Below are 22,659 nucleotides of genomic sequence, written 5' to 3'. Positions count from 1 at the left end.
GTGGAGGAAGTGGATTATGCTTGCACCCACAATGCTGTACTGATGGAACACGTGCACAATTCCCTAAACAAAAGTGATTTAAATACGTCTTTCCAGTATATTGACGAAGTTTGGTCCGAAATAAACGGAAATGAATAATCATACCAAATTATTATATTATTTAATGTTTTTCTGCTCGCGTCATTTCAATGCATTCTGTGTGGGTGTAATAACTTTAATGTCCACATGGGAGCGACATTGCACCATACTATTGTATGGTGATGAAGGCGTCAATGCTGTGACCAATTCAAATGTCGATATATATGGATTATATATACACTGCTCAAAAAAATAAAGGGAACACTAAAATAACACATCCTAGATCTGAATGAATGAAATATTCTTATTAAATACTTTTTTCTTTACATAGTTGAATGTGCTGACAACAAAATCACACAAAAATTATCAATGGAAATCAAATGTATCAACCCATGGAGGTCTGGATTTGGAGTCACACTCAAAATTAAAGTGGAAAACCACACTACAGGCTGATCCAACTTTGATGTAATGTCCTTAAAACAAGTCAAAATGAGGCTCAGTAGTGTGTGTGGCCTCCGCGTGCCTGTATGACCTCCCTACAACGCCTGGGCATGCTCCTGATGAGGTGGCGGGTGGTCTCCTGAGGGATCTCCTCCCAGACCTGGACTAAAGCATCCGCCAACTCCTGGACAGTCTGTGGTGCAACGTGGCGTTGGTGGATGGAGCGAGACATGATGTCCCAGATGTGCTCAATTGGATTCAGGTCTGGGGAACGGGCGGGCCAGTCCATAGCATCAATGCCTTCCTCTTGCAGGAACTGCTGACACACTCCAGCCACATGAGGTCTAGCATTGTCTTGCATTAGGAGGAACCCAGGGCCAACCGCACCAGCATATGGTCTCACAAGGGGCCCGAGGGTCTCATCTCGGTACCTAATGGCAGTCAGGCTACCTCTGGCGAGCACATGGAGGGCTGTGCGGCCCCCAAAGAAATGCCACCCCACACCATGACTGACCCACCACCAAATCAGTCATGCTGGAGGATGTTGCAGGCAGCAGAACGTTCTCCACGGCGTCTCCAGACTCTGTCACGTCTGTCACGTGCTCAGTGCGAACCTGCTTTCATCTGTGAAGAGCACAGGGCGCCAGTGGCGAATTTGCCAATCTTGGTGTTCTCTGGCAAATGCCAAACGTCCTGCACGGTGTTAGGCTGTAAGCACAACCCCCACCTGTGGACGTCGGGCCCTCATACCACCCTCATGGAGTCTGTTTCTGACCGTTTGAGCAGACACATGCACATTTGTGGCCTGCTGGAGGTCATTTTGCAGGGCTCTGGCAGTGCTCCACCTGCTCCTCCTTGCACAAAGGCGGAGGTAGCGGCCCTGCTGCCGGGTTGTTGCCCTCCTACGGCCTCCTCCACGTCTCCTGATGTACTGGCCTGTCTCCTGGTAGCGCCTCCATGCTCTGGACACTACGCTGACAGACACAGCAAACCTTCTTGCCACAGCTCGCATTGATGTGCCATCCTGGATGAGCTGCACTACCTGAGCCACTTGTGTGGGTTGTAGACTCCGTCTCATGCTACCACTAGAGTGAAAGCACCGCCAGCATTCAAAAGTGACCAAAACATCAGCCAGGAAGCATAGGAACTGAGAAGTGGTCTGTGGTCACCACCTGCAGAACCACTCCTTTATTGGGGGTGTCTTGCTAATTGCCTATAATTTCTACCTTTTGTCTAATCCATTTGCACAACAGCATGTGAAATTTATTGTCAATCAGTGTTGCTTCCTAAGTGGACAGTTTGATTTCACAGAAGTGTGATTGACTTGGCGTTACATTGTGTTGTTTAAGTGTTCCCTTTATTTTTTTGAGCAGTGTATATAGTCATTGACTAAGACCTGCTGACTGATGTCGTGACTTGAATAAATATGAATATATTGAGTTATATCCCTCCTTATAATAGAACAACAACAATTAAGCAATAATGCACGAGGGGATGTGGTATATGTCCAATATACCACGGCTAAGGGCTTTTCTTACGAGCAACGCGGAGTGCCTGGATACAGCCGATTAGCCGTGGTATATTGGCCATATAACACAAACTTGCGAGGTGCCTTATTGCTATTATAAACTGGTTACTAACTTATACGGTCTGATATACCACGGCTGTCAGCCAATCAGCATTCAGGGCTCGAACCACCCCGTTTATAATACTGAATAGCACAAACTTGCAATGCATACCATGCATTATGATATGGATGTTCAATTTCATTTGATTCAATAAAATGTTCTAGAAAAATGTATTAGATCAGTACATAGACTCAATAGGGCCTAGATTGTGAGTCCCCCAGCCCAGTGCCTTGCATATAAGCCAGACTCATTTGAATAACTGAAAATAACTATACCCAGTGCTGTGCTCAGCAGTCTGAGCAGAAAGGAAACAATAAATCTACTTCAGAGAATCTCCATCTCCATCCTCCCTCCCTTCTCTTTAAATCCCTCCCCCTCCATCCCTTTCTCTCCCCTCCCTCCCTTTCTCTCTCCTAGGTAAATGATTCATTTGGAAAATGGGATATTTATGCAAGTGAGTAAACACAACAGATGCCAATTTCAGGGCTCCTAATGAATGTTAAATTGTATGCATTGGGAGCTGCTGTTGTTTCCCATACGGCAGTGACTAGACTAAAGAGAGACCACAGTGGCAGGCCTCCATCTCTGAATGAATTAGGACTGACTCTTGTGTACTCAAGCATTTATTTTATTTTTATGTATTTTTATTTTACTTGTATTTATTTTTTACAATAAACTAAAACACACGTTATCAAAAACAATAGACAACTTAACTTTTACATACATTTCCACAAATATTAATGATATCACACTTGCTCAGACCCACATGTTCCCACCATATCCACACCCAATGTTGTTTCTAATGCTTGTAAGACCTCAAATTGTTTTATGTTGTTTCTGTCTGTAGCCAGATTTAAAAATATATATTTAAATAATAAGGCATGTAATTTCGTTTATTATGTTTCAAAACTCCCTCCATCAATATCAGTTATTTTTAAGTCTTGGATCCAATAGTTTCTATATGTTTTGAATAGATTGTCAGTTGAGTAGACTGTCTGCAAGGTTTTGTATATCTGACCTATCCAGTGGCGACCCGTTATTTTTAGCAAATGTGGGGCATGTTATTTTGCCATTAATACGTGTCACATATCAGTTTGCAAACAATGTAAATAAAGGAAAATAAATAATTTAGTTAATAAAGCCACATACAAACTTTGTTTTGCTTTCTTGAGTAAGGCAGATCCAAAATGCATGTGTTTCAGCATTTTCTGTGGTGGTGGGTCAGCCAGCGGAAAACACTGAGAGTAGCAGTTTGTAATGGTCTATAGTTGCACAGTGATTGGCTCAGTGTTCTGTCACTCATGAGGAGCTCGAAAACTCAAGCCCCTTGGGTGCTGCCATAGAGTTACATTAGAAGTGCCCATCCAAGAAGGCTCAAGGTCTTTCAACATCTTAGCTAGCAGTCATCATCATGAATCAAGTCGAAAATCTACTGGCAAATCCTTTTTATCCTTGTCATATGGAGAGAAATAATGAAGAGAAATTATAGATAAAACGTATCGGTGCTAACCGGCCATTGGACCTAAACATTACACAACAAGTTGGAAATCGCAAATTCAACAATGAGTTTGGAAGGAATCAGTGGCTAACTGCAAGCTTTGCAAAGCAATCACTAGCCTGCTATTCAGTGGTGGCTGTGTGGTCCCAAGTCTGGGTTTAAGGGTCTCTTTTCCAAGTTTAAAATGATAAATATTCAACATTGGCCATGCTGTCAATCCAGCATGATTTCTGCCACGCTCAAAACAACTGTTAACTTGTAACTGAGAAATCTGACCAGTGAGTTCAAGACAACTGGGAAATTGGGAAAAAACAAGTTTACTTTTTGAACGGTCATCCAATTCGGAATTGTAAGTCGGGAACTCTGGCCTTTTCTAGAGCTACAACCTGAAGATCACTGACGTCATCATCATTCAATCTTTTTTTTCAGGGTTCCCAGTTGTCTTGAAAGCACCATAAATCCAGAGAATGCCAGACTTTGATGACTAACTTTGATGACAAAATCTGCTCAAGTCCTGCACAGCACAACAAGGTGAGTCCAAAAATGCCTTGTATGCTGCTGCATAAATGATGTAATATGCCAGGGAGATATGTATACTGTAGCTAAGAAAGTAATACTAAGTGTATGTTGTGTAATAGGCTGTTAGTCGTCCATATGCCGCACCCTAATAATATGGTCTATTTTTCCCTCTTAATAATTTCACCTAAAGTTACTGTTCTGACTTGGTGGTGCACATGTAGCCTATAACCTGTTTTAGAGAAATGTAATCATCGAATATTGTAAGAGCTTTCATTGTCTGCTTATATGTCCCCTTTATTTATCCTACGGTTCTGACTTGGTGTACAGGGAGAACACTGTAAGAACGGCCCATCTTCTGAATGGTGTCGCTGTACATTTCAAAAGTGCTGAACAAATAGTTATATTGACTACGTCGGTCCTAGCTCGCTCATTAATGTCTTAATCGAAATTATGGATTGCCTCTTATCCCCTTGTCGTCCCCTTATGCCATTGTTTCAACATCTCAATTGTCAGTAGAAACTGCATTTGTTTAAGCAAGTATGCCATATCAGCTATGTTTTTTTTAAAGACAGTAAATGAGTCTGAGTGAACTGTTTGGATGCCAGACAAGGCTCCGCTGATAGCCAGGTGTGGTAGTGGTTAAGTGTTGGGACTGTTGTTGGGATTTGCTGCTGGGACAGTTTTATAGTGCATTCGGGAAAGTATTCAGACCCTTTGACTTTTTACACATTTTGTTACGTTACAGCCTTATTCTAAAATGGATAAAATATTTTTTTCCCTCATCAATCTACACACAATACCCCATAATGACAAAGCGAAAACTGTTTTTTATTCATTTTTGCAAATGTATTAAAAAATATATATGGAAATTCCTTATTTACAGAAGTATTCAGACCCTTTGCTACGAGACTCGAAATTGAGCTTAGGTGAATCATGTTTCCATTGATCATCCTTGAGATGTTTCTATAACTTGATTGGAGTCCACCTGTGGTAAATTCAATTGATTGGACATGATTTGGAAAGGCACACACCTGTCTATATAAGGTCCCACAGTTGACAGTGCATGTCAGAGCAAAAACCAAGCTATGAGGTCATAGGAATTGTCCGTAGAGCTTCGAGACAGGATTGTGTCGAGGCACAGATCTAGGGAAGGCGACCAAAACATTTCTGCATTATTGAAGGTCCCCAAAATCACAGTGGCCTCCATCATTCTTAAATGGAAGAAGTTTGGGACCACCAAGACTCTTCCTAGAGCTGGCCACCCGGCCAAACTGAGCAATCGGGGTAGAAGGGCCTTGGTCAGGGAGGTGACCAAGAACCCGATGATCACTCTGACAAAGCTTCAGAGTTCCTCTGTGGATATGGGAGAATCTTCCAGAAGGACAGCCATCTCTGCAGCACTCCACCAATCAGGCCTTTATGGTACTGGCCAGACAGAAGCCACTCCTCAGTAAAAGGCACATGACAGCCCACTTGGAGTTTGCCAAAAGGCACCTAAAGAATCTCAGACAATGAGAAACAAGATTCTCTGGTGTGATGAAACCAAGATTGAACTCTTTGGCCTGAATGCCAAGCGTCATGTCTGGAGGAAACCTGGCACTATCCCTAGGGTGAAGCATGGTGGTGGCAGCATCATGCTGTGGGGATGTTTTTCAGCGGCAGGGGCTGGGAGACTAGTAAGGTTCACCTTCCAACAGGACAACAACCCTAAGCACACAGCCAAGACAATGCAGGTGTGGCTTCGGTACAAGTCTCTGAATGTCCTGGAGTGGCCCAGCCAGAGCCCGGACTTGAACTCGATCGAACATCTCTGGAGAGAGCTGAAAATAGCTGTGCAGCGACGCTCCCCATCCAACTTGACAGATCTTGAGAGGATCCGCAGAGAAGAATGGGAGAAACTCCCCAAATACAGGTGTGCCAAGCTTGTAGCGTCATACCCAAGAAGACTTAAGGCTGTAATCGCTGCAAAAGGTGCTTCAACAAAGTACTGTGTAAAGGGTCTGAATACTTATGTAAATGTGGTACTTCAGCTTTTTATTTTTAATACATTTCTAAACATTTCTAAAAACCTGTTTTTCTTTTGTCATTATGGGGTATTGTGTGTAGATTGACAAGGGAAAAAAACAATGTAATTAATTTTAGAAAAAGGCTGTAACGTAACAAAATGTAGAAAAAGTCAAGGGGTTTGAATACTTTCCGAATGCAAGGTATGTAGGCCGTTACAGTTTGTGGCCACAGTTCTTCACCTTTATAATGCAATTAATGTATTGGTTAGTGTTGTGTTGTGTAGAGGCTTTGCTTGCATGCATCCCCCCCATTCTTTTCTATTTGCCACACCAAGATTTACATTCTAAAATTGCTACTGGACCTATCTATCATATGAGTATCTGTTTCTGACTCAAATTGCATTCCCTTAACATTGCTCTGATGTCCAAAAGCTTTTAGGTCAACATTTTGTTGCATATATTTGAAAATGTCTATAGTCGTGGCCAAAGGTTTTGAGAATTACACAAATATTAATTTTCCCAAAGTCTGCTGCCTCAGTTTGTATGATGGCAGTTTGCATATACTCCAGAATGTTATGAAGTGATCAGATGAATTGCAATTAATTGCAAAGTCCCTATTTGCCATGCAAATGAACTGAATCCCCCAAAAACATTTCCACTGCATTTCAGCCCTGCCACAAAAGGACCAGCTGACATCATGTCAGTGATTCTTTCATTAACACAGGTGTGAGTGTTGACGAGGACAAGGCTGGAGATCACTCTGTCATGCTGATTGCATTCGAATAACAGACTGGAAGCTTCAAAAGGAGGGTGGTGCTTGGAATCATAGTTCTTCCTCTGTCAACCAAGGTTACCCTGCAAAGAAACACGTGCCGTCATCATTGCTTTGCACAAAAAGGGCTTCACAGGCAAGGATATTGCTGCCAGTAAGATTGCACCTAAATCAACCATTTATCGGATCATCAAGAACTTCAAGGAGAGTGGTTCAATTGTTGTGAAGAAGGCTTCAGGGGAACCAAGAATGTCCAGCAAGCGCCAGGACCGCCTCCTAAAGTTGATTCAGCTGCGGGATCGGGGCACCACCAGTACAGAGCTTGCTCAGGAATGGCAGCAGGCAGGTGTGAGTGCATCTGCACGCACAGTGAGGCGAAAACTTTTGGACGATGGCCTGGTGTCAAGAAGGGCAGCAAAGAAGCCACTACTCTCCAGGAAAAACATCAGGGACAGACTGATATTCTGCAAAAGGTACAGGGATAGGACTGCTGAGGACTGGGGTAAAGTAATTTTCTCTGATGAATCCCCTTTCCGATTGTTTGGGGCATCCATCTGGAAAAAAGCTTGTCCGGAGAAGACAAGGTGAGCGCTACCATCAGTCCTGTGTCATGCCAACAGTAAAGCATCCTGAGACCATTCATGTGTGGGGTTGCAGTGTGTGCAAACCTGGTCAAGAACTACAGGAAACGTATGATCTCTGTAATTGCAAACAAAGGTTTCTGTACCAAATATTAAGTTCTGCTTTTCTGATGTATCAAATACTTATGTCATGCAATAAAATGCAAATTAATTACTTAAAAATCATACAATGTGATTTTCTGTTTTTTTGTTTTAGATTCCGTCTCTCACAGTTGAAGTGTACCTATGATAAAAAATGACAGACCTCTACATGCTTTGTAAGTAGGAAAACCTGCCAAATCAGCAGTGTATCAAATACTTGTTCTCCCCACTGTAAGTACATGGATGAGCAATGGCCGTGCGGCATAGGCAAGATGCAGTGCATGGTAAAGAATACAGTATATACACATGAGATGAATAATGTAGGATATGTAGACATTATTAAAGTGGTGTTATTTAAAGTGACTTTATTGAATCCATATATTACATTTATTGAAGTGGCCAGAGATTTGAGTCTGTATGTTGGCAGCAGCCACTCTATGTTAGTGATGGCTGTTTAACAGTCTGATGGCCTTGAGATAGAAGCTATTTTTCAGTCTCTCGGTCCCAGCTTTGATGTACCTGTACTGACCTCGCGGGGTGAACAGGCAGTGGCTCGTGTGGTTGTTGTCCTTGATGATCTTTTTGGCCTTCCTGTGCCATCGGGTGCTGTAGGTGTCCTGGAGGGCAGGTAGTTTGCCCCCGGTGATGCGTTGTGCATACCGCACTACCCTCTGGAGAGCCTTGCGGTTGTGGGCGGAGCAGTTGCCATACCAGGCGGTGATACAGCCCGACAGGATGCTCTCTGCATTTCTAAAAGTTTGTGAGTGTTTTAGGTGTCAAGCCACATTTCTTCAGCCTCCTGAGGTTGAAGAGGCGCTGTTGCGCCTTCTTCACCACGCTGTCTGTGTGAGTGGACCATTTCAGTTTGTCCGTGATGTGTACGCCGAGGAACTTAAAACTTTATACCTTCTCCACTACTGTCCCGTCGATGTGGATGGGGGGATGCTCCCTCTGCTGTTTCCTGAAGTCCACAATCATCTCCTTTGTTTTGTTGACGTTGAGTGAGAGGTTATTTTCCTGACACCACACTCCGAGGGCCCTCACCTCCTCCCTGTAGGCTGTCTCGTCGTTGTTGGTAATCAAGCCTACCACTGTAGTGTCGTCTGCAAACTTGATGATTGAGTTGTAGGCGTGCATGGCCACGCAGTCATGGGTGAACAGGGAGTACAGGAGAGGGCTGAGAACGCACCCTTGTGGGGCCCCAGTGTTGAGGATCAGCAGGATGTGGATGTTGTTTCCTACCCTCATCATCTGGGGCGGCCCGTCAGAAAGTCCAGGACCTCGTCCAGCTTAATGACGATTTTGGAAGGTACTATGGTGTTAAATGCTGAGCTGTAGTCGATGAACAGCATTCTTGCATAGGTATTCCTCTTGTCCAGATGGGATAGGGATGAGTGCAGTGTGATGGCGATTGCATCGTCTGTGGACCTATCGGGGCGGTAAGCAAATAGGAGTGGGTCTAGGGTATCAGGTAGGGTGGAGGTGATATGATCCTTGACTAGTCTCTCAAAGAACTTCATGATGACAGAAGTGAGTGCTAAGGGGCGATAGTCATTTAGTTCAGTTACCTTAGATTTCTTGGGAACAAGAACAATGGTGGCCATCCTGAAGCATGAAGGCACAGCAGACTGGGATAGGGATTGATTGAATATGTCCGTAAACACACCAGCCAGCTGGTCTGCGCATGCTCTGAGGATGTGGCTAGGGATGCTGTCTGGGCCGGCAGCCTTGCGAGGGTTAACACGTTTAAATGTTTTACTCACGTTGGCCACGGTGAAGGAGAGCCCACAGGCTTTGGTAGCGGGCCGTGTCAGTGGCACTGTATTGTCCTCAAAGCACGCAGTTGTTTAATTTGTCTAGGAGCAAGACGTCGATGTCCGCTACGGGGCTGGTTTTCTTTTTGTAATCCGTGATTGACTGTAGACCCTGCCACATACGTCTCGTGTTTGAGCGACTCTACTTTGTCTCTAACCACCCTTAGACTTAGGGAAATGTAAAACTTTCCTATTTAATTAATGAGTTTTATTTGCTCATATAAAGTATGTTATGGCCAAGTATACTAAGAATGTCATCTGTGGGGTAATTAATATTACCGAAACAAAATATAAAAACTTTGGGAGCAATGCCATTCTAAAGAGGTGTATTCTACCTGTAAGATTTATGGGGAGATTGATCAATTTAATTAGATCTGCTTTCAAGTTGTTGAGTAATGAGATGAAGTTATCTTTATGTATTTTTTCTTTGTCTTAACCTATTAAGCATCCTAAGTATTTCATATTTTTTGTTGTCCACTTAACGGATTGCTGTAGATCATGAGTTATTCTTTTTATTTTTTCCTATTGCCATTATTTCAGTTTTTAGAGTATTCCAAAAATATTTTTAACAAAGGGGGCATTAAACTCAATATTAGTCAGGTATATCAGGAGATCGTCGGCAAATAAGTTGAGTATATATTCATGTTTACCAATACTGATACCTGTTACGTTTGGGTCCTCTTGTCCAATTATTTCTGCAAGCGGTTCAATTGCCAGTGCAAACAGGAGGGGGGAGAGAGGACATCCCTGTCCGGTGCCCCTTTCTAAAGCAATTTATTCAGATAATGTATTATTTGTGTATATTCTTGCTTTAGGATATTTATATAATATTTTTATGAAATGTATTATTTTAGCTGGAAAGTTGAATGCTTCCAATGTTTTGAATAGAAAACACCACTCAAGACGGTCGGTCGAAAGCCTTTTCAACATCATCAGCCATTACTGATGTTCTCACGCATTTCATTGATTACTTTGACATCAACTGTTTTCTCCCACGCCTCTTCGGCCACTCAGGCTAGAGCTCTCGCCAAACACCATTTGGAAAGTTAATCCGGTTTTATGACTGAAACAGCTTTGGTCCGAGGAGGTCTCTTCGCACTACAGGGGGTCGGGTGATCCCTGACCACAGAGAAAGACTGCTGTGTGTGTCTGGACACTATGATGTTTGGAGCGAGGACACATTTGGGTTTGTTTAGATATCTTCACAACGCTGAGGCCTTTTCTCTGTTGGTCCCTTGTTGTCTCCATGGATTGCTTCTGTGAAAGAGGCCTTAGTCTACTCTAGACAATCAGTTTGCTGAACAGTCATCTCAGTTCAAATGTGTTGCTAAAAAACTGTCTGGCTGGGGTAGTTGTGCAATAGGGTTATTGTATGTATGTGTGTGTGTGCGGGGGGGGGGGGGGGGGAGTAAAACAAAAGGCATTGAATGAAAATGGTCTTTCAAACACTTGTGCAGGTTGAATCATAAATAACACCAAGAGGTCAGAATACGTTTCTATATTATAAAAACAGTTTAATGTATTCCAGTACAGTATTTACATATCAAATCTACAAAATATGCACATGTTAAAATATTGTCAGTTACCACCATGTTCCGTATCATAAACCTTATTATATACAATCAACAAATGTTAAATAGACAGGATATTTTACACATCACAATGTAGACCAATTCAAGAATCAACAACCAGCTATTGTATGTTAACATATTAATTTGTTAATACTTACAGTCTTTCTTATTATTTATTTTGTGTGAAGCGGCATAACGTGAGGTTAAGTTAAAGTACACTCTTGAGCTAGACTTGGGTGCCCGTCTGTTCCTGGTACCATGTCAACTCCATGTCACTCATTGTCATGCCAAACATCTGTGGCTTGACAATGACAGCAATGGAGTTGGTAAGAGCACTAACAGATCTGGGACCAGGCTAATCTGAGCCTTGGCTGGTTGAGATGTGACGTGTTCTCCTGATGAAGCAAACACAGCATCCAATACAACATGGCTTAGCGTTCTCTTTAATAAGGGCATTGACAGCACAGTACTAACTGAAGGCTAACTCTGGAGAGAGGGACCTATTTACATGTAGCACCATTTCCACAGTCTGTAACAGAGTTAAATATTGAATACCTATCAATAAGTCTGTGCTAGAGGGAGAATGCTGACGTTCAACTCAACCAGTACTCATCCCAAAAGGCAACATATTCCCCTATTAATAAAACAGTACATGTTCTCTGTAGTGCTCTGTCTTTTGTATGCTATTGGTTAAGGGATGGTTTTGGCAACAGTCAGGAACACAGAGGGTTTGAAAATCACATATATCTTCGTTTCAACTTCCATTTCCATTTGCACATAACAAAATAATGTAAGTCAGTGTAACCCGGATGATACTGTCCTCTCCTCCAATACTGTCCACTCCTCCAATACTGTCCACTCCTCCAATACTGTCCACTCCTCCAATACTGTCCACTCCTCCAATACTGTCCACTCCTCCAATACTGTTCACTCCTCCAGTACTGTCCACTCCTCCAATACTGTCCACTCCTCCAATACTGTCCACTCCTCCAGTACTGTGCATGCCATACTGTATAGGTGAGAACTCTCTCTCTCTCTCACACACACACGCGCACACACACTGCTTTGAGGTGACCAGAGTGCTTGACACAGTTAAGACTTAGAGCAAGACACACCAAAGGCAACAACAAAAACGTAAGCCAATTCACCCTGCAAATATCTAGCTTGAGTACCCATCTCATTCTGCTTTAGCCATTTGTCCTGCCAGACATATTGTGAAAGGCAACAATGTACATGTAGCATCGTTGAATGTATAAACAGTCTGGTAACCAGACAAAAATCAGGAAGTTGGAACAAACCCATGTCACATCAGATACTCAGTACAGTGTAACATGTCAACAGTGGAACATTTCATAGCTTAATTTCATAGTATTGAAGATTGAAGACATGTGTATCATCACAATCTCCAACCCTATGAAATTGTCCTTTATTGAAGCTAGCTGTCATATTAACCTCTTTCTTACAGTTATAGGCACCATTGGGTTTAAGAGGAGATGCCGCCATACTCTGTTCCATACAGTACTCTAGAATGAAGATACAAATTCTGAAGTCTTGGGCCTAGATAGTTATGTTCCATTGGATCTGAGGTACGTAGTTGGCCCTCTCAGTTTTCTCTGAAAAGCCCAACTGGCTTAGCATGCAGCCCTGCACTATTGAGACCAGTCTTGTTCGGAGGCCTGGGGGGGGGGGGGGGGGGGTGCAGCTCATGTAGCCACCTCTGGAGCTCACAGCGTTGGGGGGAGCCGGACGTCCAGCAGGCTGTAGGCGAAGACGTTCCAGAAGACAGCACAGAGGACAAAGAGTAAGTAGACAGAGAAGAAGATCCAGAATAGAGACTGCTCTTGGAGACGCTGCTCGTAGTTCTGGAGGACTACAACCCCCAGGGTGAGCCCCACCATCACACCCCCCAGGTGGGCCACAAAGCTGGGGTTGGGGCAGGGCGGGAAGGCCGGCGGGTAGAACCGCAGCCACACGGCACGGCCAAACTCCACACTCACTGACGGGGGTGGAGAGAGAAGTGTTACCATAATGCTGGTAATAGTCCTGTTTCCATAGTGAACAAGTGATATTGTTATTTTAATTTTTTATTTTATTGTAAATACTGCTATGTTTATCTCTTACAAATCATGGTAACTTGCCAAATTGTAAGTGTATGCTTATACTAAAGTGAAAAATAAGAAGTTGGTTATGTACTATAAAGGTTAAGACCACAACAAACCCGTCCTTGTTGCTCACATTAATCTTACGAGTGGGTATGTTCTTTCTAAGCTTCTATTGCTAGCCACAGGGCCCTTTCTGTCTCCAAACCTACATCCACCACGGTACTAACTAGGTCAAGAGCAAGGTTGTTGTAACAGTACGCAAGACCGGAGTTCCCTCTAGCGACTTTGTTTTTTAATGATCCAAATGAACCGCGTGTTGGTTTTGGTTACCTGCAGGCTGTGGCTAGTCACACAGTGGTGTAGGGACTGACTGGGGTATCTCAGATAGGATGTTAATATAGAGAAACTTCAGAGTTTAGAAAAACTTACTGCAGACCAGAGCCATGGCCATCCGAAACAGCTTAAACTGACATTTCATACCCGACCAGTTCTGGGGAGAGAGGAGCAGAGTGAGTTGATGAGAAAAGGAGTGAGAGAGAGTGCAAGATAAAGGGTTTATGATTCAGGCCAGGAGTTTTCCCATGTTAGATAACATGGACCTGGGTTTGTCCCTGACCATGTTACCTGACCAGGAAAAACTCCTGGCCCTATTAATAATGATACTACAATCCATGACACTAAGCATCTTTCATTTCCTACATAAGATAGTAATGTAACAGACACCTATATCCAAAGCGACTTACAGAACTGTCAACATTCAGAGTGACACATAGATTACAACAATAACATATCTTTCCCCTTCCATGATAGCTTTCAGAGCCAATAAAGATATCATGTGATGACCCTTGACCTTCTCCCTTTTCTTGCTGTTGTAGGAAATTTGTCTGAGAGGAGAAAGCACCACCGATGATTGTAAAGGGCCCACTGGTGTAAATATTCGATGACAGGGACCATCCAATTATATAGACAGCAGTATGGCCTTATGGCCCCTGCTTCTAAGGTTATAACCTTGTAGGGTAGTATGCATGGATTGAACCAATCAGAGCACAGCTAAGGTCAAAGGTGAATTTACATGCAGCCTCAGAATGGGAGAAAATCAAGTTATATGACAATTATCTAATTACACTCTTTAACACTATGCAGTGCACACACACTCACGTGCAACACACACACACACACACTTTCAACACTAGATAGTCGACACACCCTTCCACTCTTTGTAAATGGGAAAGCTGAAAGGCAGGAATGTATGGAATCCATAGACTGACAGAGCACCTGCTGGGCCCCAAAATGCCCTGCTTTGATGCCACATGATGTATGTCTGAGCATGATAGTCATCTCACGACAAAAGGGCTGCTCTGACACAGGCGCGCCCGCGCACACACACACACACACATCCTTACCATGACGACGTTGGCCAGGTGTGCTGAGACCAGGGCGTAGACTCCTCCTGACGACCCCACCACCGGAGCAGTCATATCAGTGACAGAGACGGCAAGGGAGCCTGCCGGGGTCAGAGGTCAGAGGTTAGAATCAATCAAATAATCAATCACCTTCATATTCACTGTATCAATAGGGCAATTCATATTGAATATGTCAATTCATATCCATCGTTATAATGTATCTCAGAGCTGCTTCGAATAATGATAATTGATTCAATGAGCAGCTTCAAATAAATAACATTCACAGGTAGAAACAGTAGATACTGTATATGAACGCAGTCACTCCTGATGTTTTTTGTCGCTGTATTGAAGCAAAAACAGAGGCTTACATTGGTCAATGAGTAACCATTGATAATTTTAAGAATAATACGTATCAACACGGTCCGTTAGTAGACTCTTGGTGTTACACTTGTCATGACGTTGGCCTGGGGGTAGGTTTATGACAGTCATAAATACCTCTTCCCCCCCTTTTCCTCTCTCTACCCTACTGATGTGACATTAGAAAACCCCTTGGTTAACATAGAGATTCTGGGAACATCAGAAGGTGGGGGGAAATTAACTATATTCTGGTAATCCGACCAATTGAACATATGCGGTGGTACTTAATGAATATGATGTCAGTTCGGTTGTCATCTGAGACATTCTCATCAATGATAGAATGACAAACTCTACAGTGGAAAGTCTACACATCAGAGTTATCGGATTCACATGGAATTGTTGTTCAATTTAAATATTTGAATATGAAATTATTCGTGATGGGATGAAATGTGATTTTAGCTTCTAAAATGTGAGAATTGGGTTTTCATGAGTGAATTAGGCCCGACTCAGTGGCCCGCCCACGTGAAGAGACATAGGTTGTAAATTATGAAACACACCCCTTTTCTCCCTCCACTATATAAGCCCTTGACGAAAATGTAACCTCCTGTTCCGAGGATGTGAGGACGACGGTCCATACGTTAAAAGGACTAACCTGTCAACTACAGAACTAAGCCAACATCAGCGTGAGCTTTGGTTGCGAATGGTATGAACTTTGAACTCTTCTTCACTACAGAAGTGATACCTCCTAGACGTTGAGCTAGCAACAGCAGCTGCAAGCGTAAATTAGGAAAGAACAGAGTATCCCGTCTACCACACAACGACGTTACTACAATGTATCCAATTTACCAGCAGAGACATTCTTCAAAGGACAAAGGTTGGGCAACACGGCCTTCCATCTACCACCAACCTACCGAAGCGCAGCTCAGAGTAAATATTTGTTGCATTTTCCTTTTCCAAATGGGCGGTAATTTAGAATGCATAAGATACTGTATTTATGAAAGCACAGCTTCACCCTTAGTTCCTCAGTCTTTCCGCTCTTTCACTCAAACCCAGCCCCTTTTATTTTGTGTAACCAGCTGTCATATCTGTTCCGCCCGCTAGGGACGTTTTCCTTTATGACGTAATTTGTAATCAAGGTATGATTCATTCTGTGGATATGTAATTCTGTGTGATTAGTTAGGTATTTAGTAAATAAATAATTAAACCCAATTTTGTATTGCTGATTCAACTTGTTAGCCAGGGTTCGTGAAGATAACCAAGAATTTACAACTTTCAGATGAGACTGAAATAAGGTGACGATTAATATTGACTGTTATTGATGTAAAATATTACTAGGTCTTTAAGAGTTTATTCGGAAGATAACAGCTCTATAAATATTCTTTCGTGGTGCCCCGACTCTCTAGTTAATTACATTTACATGATTATCTCAATCAGGTAATATTAATTACGGAGAAAGGATTTTATAGAATAGCATGTCATATCACTAAATCCGGCATAGCCAAAGACACGACACACTGAATAGGGCTTACCACTGGTACCATCGTGGCACCAATTCACCCCATTCACAGAAGAGTCAACCAGGCATTGATAGGAGTGAATATGGGGCAAGTGAAAGATTGAATACCCAGTGAAAATTGGTGTAATACAACCAGAGCAACAGACACAACCAGAGCAACAGGCACAACCAGAGCAACAGACACAACCAGAGCAACAGACACAACCAGAGCAACATACACAACCAGAGCAACATACACAACCAGAGCAACATACACAACCGGAGCAACAGACACAACCAGAGCAACAGGCACAACCAGAGCAACAGGCACAACCAGAGCAACAGACACAACCAGAGCAACAGAAACAACCAGAGCAACATACACAACCAGAGCAACATACACAACCAGAGCAACATACACAACCGGACCAACAGACACAACCAGAGCAACAGACACAACCAGAGCAACAGACACAACACGAGCAACAGACACAACCAGAGCAATAGAGAACTGCTTGCTGAGGGGGAGTATTGAATTACACATAGAGAGAGAGTTCCTAGTGTTCCCTAGGAAGGTGTGTGGACAAAGGAGTTCTGACACAGTCTATATGCAGGCATGTGTGCGCAGACACACACAAACACACACAAGTGTACACGCACGCACGCTCGCCCACCGACCCACACACACTATACCCCAGGGGTGTATTCTCCCCACTCCTTAGCTCTGCGTCCATTGGCTGGCTTGCTTGAATTATGGATGATAACTACATGAGACGCACCTGCCTACGCAGCACTGGGGAACATGTGGGGTGATGAATGATCTCCACTGTGTGTGTGTGTGTGTGTGTGTGTGTGTGTGTGTGTGTGTGTGTGTGTGTGTGTGTGTGTGTGTGTGTGTGTGTGTGTGTGTGTGTGTGTGTGTGTGTGTGTGTGTGTGTGTGTGTGTAGGTATGGCTGCTGTCATGAAGAGTCCGCTCTATGGGAGCTTCACAGCAGTAGCCCTATCCTGCAGTCAAATGACCTAGTGGCCTCATGGGTGGAATGTTATTCATATTTTTCATAATTAAATCAACATTATTTCAAAAATCCCGCCGAAAATCCGGTGTTTCTATTTCAAACAGTTTTGTTATATTTCAGTCTTCTGCGACGTATATAAAGTGTACTATTGGGATGCAAACTCAAAATGTAATACAATCAACTCTATATCTGACATGGTACAGGTGTCCTCTTTTTTAAGCCCATAACCATGTGTGTGAGGTGTATACTTTTGTTTCAAAGTAGATTTGTTTAAGACTACCAAGAATCACTCTGTGTGACTCTGATTTAGCCCACTGCAGTAAAAGGTTAAATCACCATACGATAATAAGTCATCAAAATCAGGCTGCTATTTCTGGAAAAACAGCCAGGGGTGAGCCCAGCCACACACACACATGCAGTGGTGGAAAAAGTACCATTTTCATACTTGAGTAAAAGTAAAAGTCATCAAGTAAAATACTACTTGAGTAAAAGTCTAAAAGTATTTGATTTTAAATATACTTAAGTATCAAAAGTAAATGTAATTGTTAAATATATACTTAAGTATCAGAAGTAAAAGTATAAATCATTTCACATTCCTTATACTAAGCTAACTAGACGGCACCATTTTCTTGTTTTTGTAATTTATGGATAGCCAGGAACACACTCCAACACTCAGCCATCATTTACAAATGAAGCATGTGTGAGTCCGCCAGACCAGAAACAGTAGGGACGACCAGGGACGTTCTCTTGATAAGTGGGAGAATTGGACCATTTTCCTGTCCTGCTAATCATTCAAAATGTGACTGTTGGGTGTCAGATAAAATGTATGGAGTAAAAAGTACATTATAAAAATATAAATAGTAAAGTACAAATACGCCCCCAAAAACAACTTAAGTAGTACTTTAAAGTATTTTTAATTAAGTACTTTACCCCACTGCATATGTGAGGTCATACAAATACACATGCATGTACATATGTACACACACACACACACACACACACACACACACACACACACACACACACACACACACACACACACACACACACACACACACACACACACACACACACACACAACAGAAGCCCCATTCCCACATTGACAACGGTTCCTTTCTGTCAGTGATTTGAGGGAGATGAAGGACAAATCGGATCTACCTTTTTCAGTGTAACATTAATATCCCTTTAAGGAGGACAGTGAGGAAGTACTGTATGTCAGACTAAAAGAGAGCGCAACGAGACACTGAAGACACACACACAAACTGAGACCAAGCAGCCACTACATCATCACTTAGAAGTTTAACAGTACATCACATCATCAATTAAAAAGTATGAATGTACTGTATTATCTGAAATACCTGAACTAGTTGTAGTAGTTAGTGCTCCTCCTGGAGTAGGCTGTTACCAGGTGTCATTTAGATCAAAGCAGAGGTGGTGTGTGTGTAATTAAAATGTATTTAAGCATCAATCACTGAATGGAGATCTAAGCAGATGATTACATGTTTCCTGAGACACACACACACACACACACACACACACACACACACACACACACACACACACACACACACACACACACACACACACACACGAGATAGCGAGAAAGAGAGAAATACACACACACACACACACACACACACACACACACACACACACACACACACACACACACACACACACACACACACACACACACACACACACACAGAGAGACACACACAGAGAGAGACACACACACACACCTGTTAGACAACACACACCACCCTGGTTCCTCTGCTCAAGGTGTGTGTGTGTAGACAGATAGGAAGACCATTATTACCACAATTATCTCTGTTAATATGATTGTTTTATCACTGTAACAACCCCCACACCCACTAAAGGACTTCCTTCCCTTTGTAGTCTCTCTGGAGGCCCTCTGGGTCAGTTGTTGGGTGAGAAACTGACGTATCATCTATCTTGTTTGTTGGTTAAACTTCCAAACTAGGACACAGAGATGAATCCTGCTGCCAATGAGGGAATACTACGTTTGGCCACATTATCTACACAGCATCAGTGCTACTCATCATCAGAGACAGGTAGAGTGGATACAGGAAATCCCCCAAAGTCCCCACAAGGGTAGTAAAACAAGGGGACATTTCGCCGGCCCCCACGAGGACAAAAATATTTTAGGCTTAGGGGTTAGGTTAAGGGTATGGTATAAATTAGGGTAAGGGTTAGGAGTTAGAGTTAGGGGTTAAGGAAAATAGGATTTTGAATGGAAATCAATTTTAGGTCCCAACAAGTATAGTAAAACATGTGTTTTTGTTGTTTGTGCCTGCGTTCGATCATGAGTCTCTCTAACTGACTATTTGCATTGCCCCCCCCCCCTCTTTTACGCTGCTGCTGCTCTCTGTTTATTATCTATGCATAGTCACTTTAATAACTTTATCTACATATTACCTCAATTACCTCGACTAACCGGTGCCTCCACACATTGACTCTGTACCGGTACCCCCTGTATATAGTCTCACTAGTGTTATTTTACAGCTGCTCTTTAATTTTTTGTTACTTTTATTTATTATTTTTTTAGGTATTTTCTTAAAACTGCATTGTTGGTTAGGGGCTTGTAAGTAAGCATTTCACTGTAAGGTCTACACCTGTTGTATTCGGGGCATGTGACAAATAACATTTGATTTGATTTGTATTACAGCCTTAAAAGCCCATATTGAGTATTGGACACCTGAGTCCCTTTTGACCTCTGACCCTGAGCTTGTTGGTACAGCTAAGCACTTCTCTCCACCATAACAACATTATCCCAGACAAAACAACACAGAAGACAACCTCCCTACACACACACACACACACACACACACACACACACACACACACACACACACACACCTCCTTCCAGTGGGTTCGATATCTAATTAACCAGCAGGTTCCCGTGGGGACAGTGGCCCTCTCAGTACCACCACCGCGTGTGTGTGTGTGTGTGTGTGTGTGTGTGTGTGTGTGTGTGTGTGTGTGTGTGTGTGTGTGTGTGTGTGTGTGTGTGTGTGTGTGTGTGTGTGTGGAGGGTTTTTTAGCTACAGGCCACCACAGCTGGGGCCAAAAGGCTTCTGTGTACACAGCCATCTTCATACACAACCAGATATAAAACCTCATACATACAGTATATACAATATTTATCTCCACCAATACACACGTCGATGTAAAATAAACACACACACAAACTTTACACACACACACGGAATAGGGCTCCCTAGTGGCACAGCGGTCTAAGGCACTCAGTGCTAGAGGTGTCACTGCAGACCCTGGTTCAATCCCGGGCTGTATCACAACCGGCCGTGATAGGGAGTTCCATAGTGCGGCGCACAATTGGCCCAGCGCTGTCCGGGTTAGGCCGCCATTGTAAATAAGAATTTGTTCGTAATTGACTTGCCTCGTTAAATAAAGGTACAAAATTACACTCTCTGCTGGCAATCCCCTGCCCTTCTACAGTTTATTCCCACCCACCCACAGGGCTGTTATATCCTTGCTAAATATCAACAATTTTCATCCAAATATTTCCACTCTGAATGTTTCCTGGGCATTTAGTTTCCAGAGGGCAGCAGGCAGAAATCCCTGATAATGTTTGTTTGGCTCCAGAGGTAATTCAAGCTAAAGCTGGATTATCGCTCCACTCCTCATGTACACTGCATGATGAGCAGGCAGTGTAGAACATACCCCATGGTCACATGGTAATCTAGTGAGCACTGAGCCATACTGAGCCAAGCCGCGCTGGGCCAGGGGGGAGAGGGGAGAGAGGAGGGAGAGGGGCAGAGGGAGAGAGGGGCGCTGGGCGCTCAAATGACATTAGCAACTAATGTCACTAGGGAGCTAGCGATGACATTTGCCTTCAAAGCCTCTTCCTCTCTCTAATGCATAACATCCTAGGAGGCTTGGTCCTCTTCCTCTCTCTGATGCATAACATCCCAGTAGGCTTGGTCCTCTTCCTTTCTCTGATGCATAACATCCCAGTAGGCTTGGTCCTCTTCCTCTCTCTCTGATGCATAACATCCCAGTAGGCTTGGTCCTCTTCCTCTCTCTGATGCATAACATCCCAGGAGGCTTGGTCCTCTTCCTCTCTCTGATGCATAACATCCCAGGAGGCTTGGTCCTCTTCCTCTCTCTGATGCATAACATCCCAGGAGGCTTGGTCCTTTTGCTCTCTCTCAATATTCATGGACTTCCTATGGAACATGGACAAGTCTCTCTCTCTCTCCCTCCCCCTCTCTCTCTCTCTCTCTCCCTCCCTCTCTCTCTCTCTCTCCCTCTCTCCCTTGCGTTCTCTCCTTTACCTCCCTCCCTCCCTCTCTCCCTCTCCCTCCCTCAATCCCTCCTTCACGCTCTCGCTCCCCCATTCTCGCTCTCTCTCTCTCTGGAGTGTGTTTTAAGATGATTCACTTCCCGCTCTCTCTGTTGTTCTGGACAGGTGGGGGAACATTGATGCTCAGCAAGAAAGCCTGTCAGAACACAAGCCCATCTGTCCCAGACATACGTGTTTTCTGAATGACTGTTATCCAAACACAGTGGGGTGAAGCCTGATAGCAGGGGGTTGAGTGAGTGAGTGAGTGAGTGTGTGTGTGTGTGTGTGTGTGTGTGTGTGTGTGTGTGTGTGTGTGTGTGTGTGTGTGTGTGTGTGTGTGTGTGTGTGTGTGTGTGTGTGTGTGTGTGTGTGTGTGTGTGTGTGTGTGTGTGTGTGTGTGTGTGTGCACCTGCGCCATGTGTGTGTGTACCCTAGTCCAGTACTCACCTGCCAGTACACCACACACGTAGACCAGTCCTATCCTCAGCGCTCCATGGACCATCTCAAGAGGGACTCCCACCAGCAGCTGCATGGCCATGTTCAGACCCAGGTGTTCTATCCTGCTGGGTCACAACACACAACCGTCAGTTAGAGGACAGGACGCATCCACACTCATATACAGTTTATGGTCATATTATCTATTTTATCTGTAGAGCAATGTTTCAATCCTGGAAGTAGGAGGCCTGATCTAGGATCAGGTCCCCCTGTTCATGGAATCTCATGCATTATGATCTAAAAGGTCAAACTGATCCAAGATCAGCATTCCTACTCTGAGATGTTCAATGAATACGGGCCGGACATTTTTTTTTAAGTCCCTATATTGGATGCCTGTATAGCTTTTAGAATCTGTTTGTAGGAGAGTAAGTGACATAAAGTAATTGAATCTATATCAGTAACCTCTCGCTCAAT

At 43.4% G+C, this 22,659-nt stretch overlaps 1 protein-coding gene across 1 annotated transcript in view; it reads right to left on the bottom strand.

Annotated features, from left to right (window-relative positions):
- Positions 1-12,773: 12,773 nt before the first annotated feature.
- The window catches only part of LOC120023029 (rhomboid-related protein 3-like), a 52,161-nt gene continuing 42,275 nt past the window's right edge, over positions 12,774-22,659 (bottom strand). The window contains exons 6-9 of the mRNA XM_038966982.1: positions 22,198-22,310; positions 14,555-14,655; positions 13,581-13,641; positions 12,774-13,045 (exon numbers count right to left, since the gene is read on the bottom strand). Of these exons, the coding sequence (XP_038822910.1) occupies positions 12,774-13,045; positions 13,581-13,641; positions 14,555-14,655; positions 22,198-22,310 (547 nt within the window). The remainder of the gene's footprint in view (positions 13,046-13,580; positions 13,642-14,554; positions 14,656-22,197; positions 22,311-22,659) is intronic.

Source organism: Salvelinus namaycush, chromosome 2, assembly GCF_016432855.1.
Source record: "Salvelinus namaycush isolate Seneca chromosome 2, SaNama_1.0, whole genome shotgun sequence".
In the NCBI taxonomy this organism is placed as follows: domain Eukaryota; kingdom Metazoa; phylum Chordata; class Actinopteri; order Salmoniformes; family Salmonidae; genus Salvelinus; species Salvelinus namaycush.
Note: the sequence above shows the minus strand (reverse complement) of the source record. Positions and strands in the feature narration are given on the sequence as shown.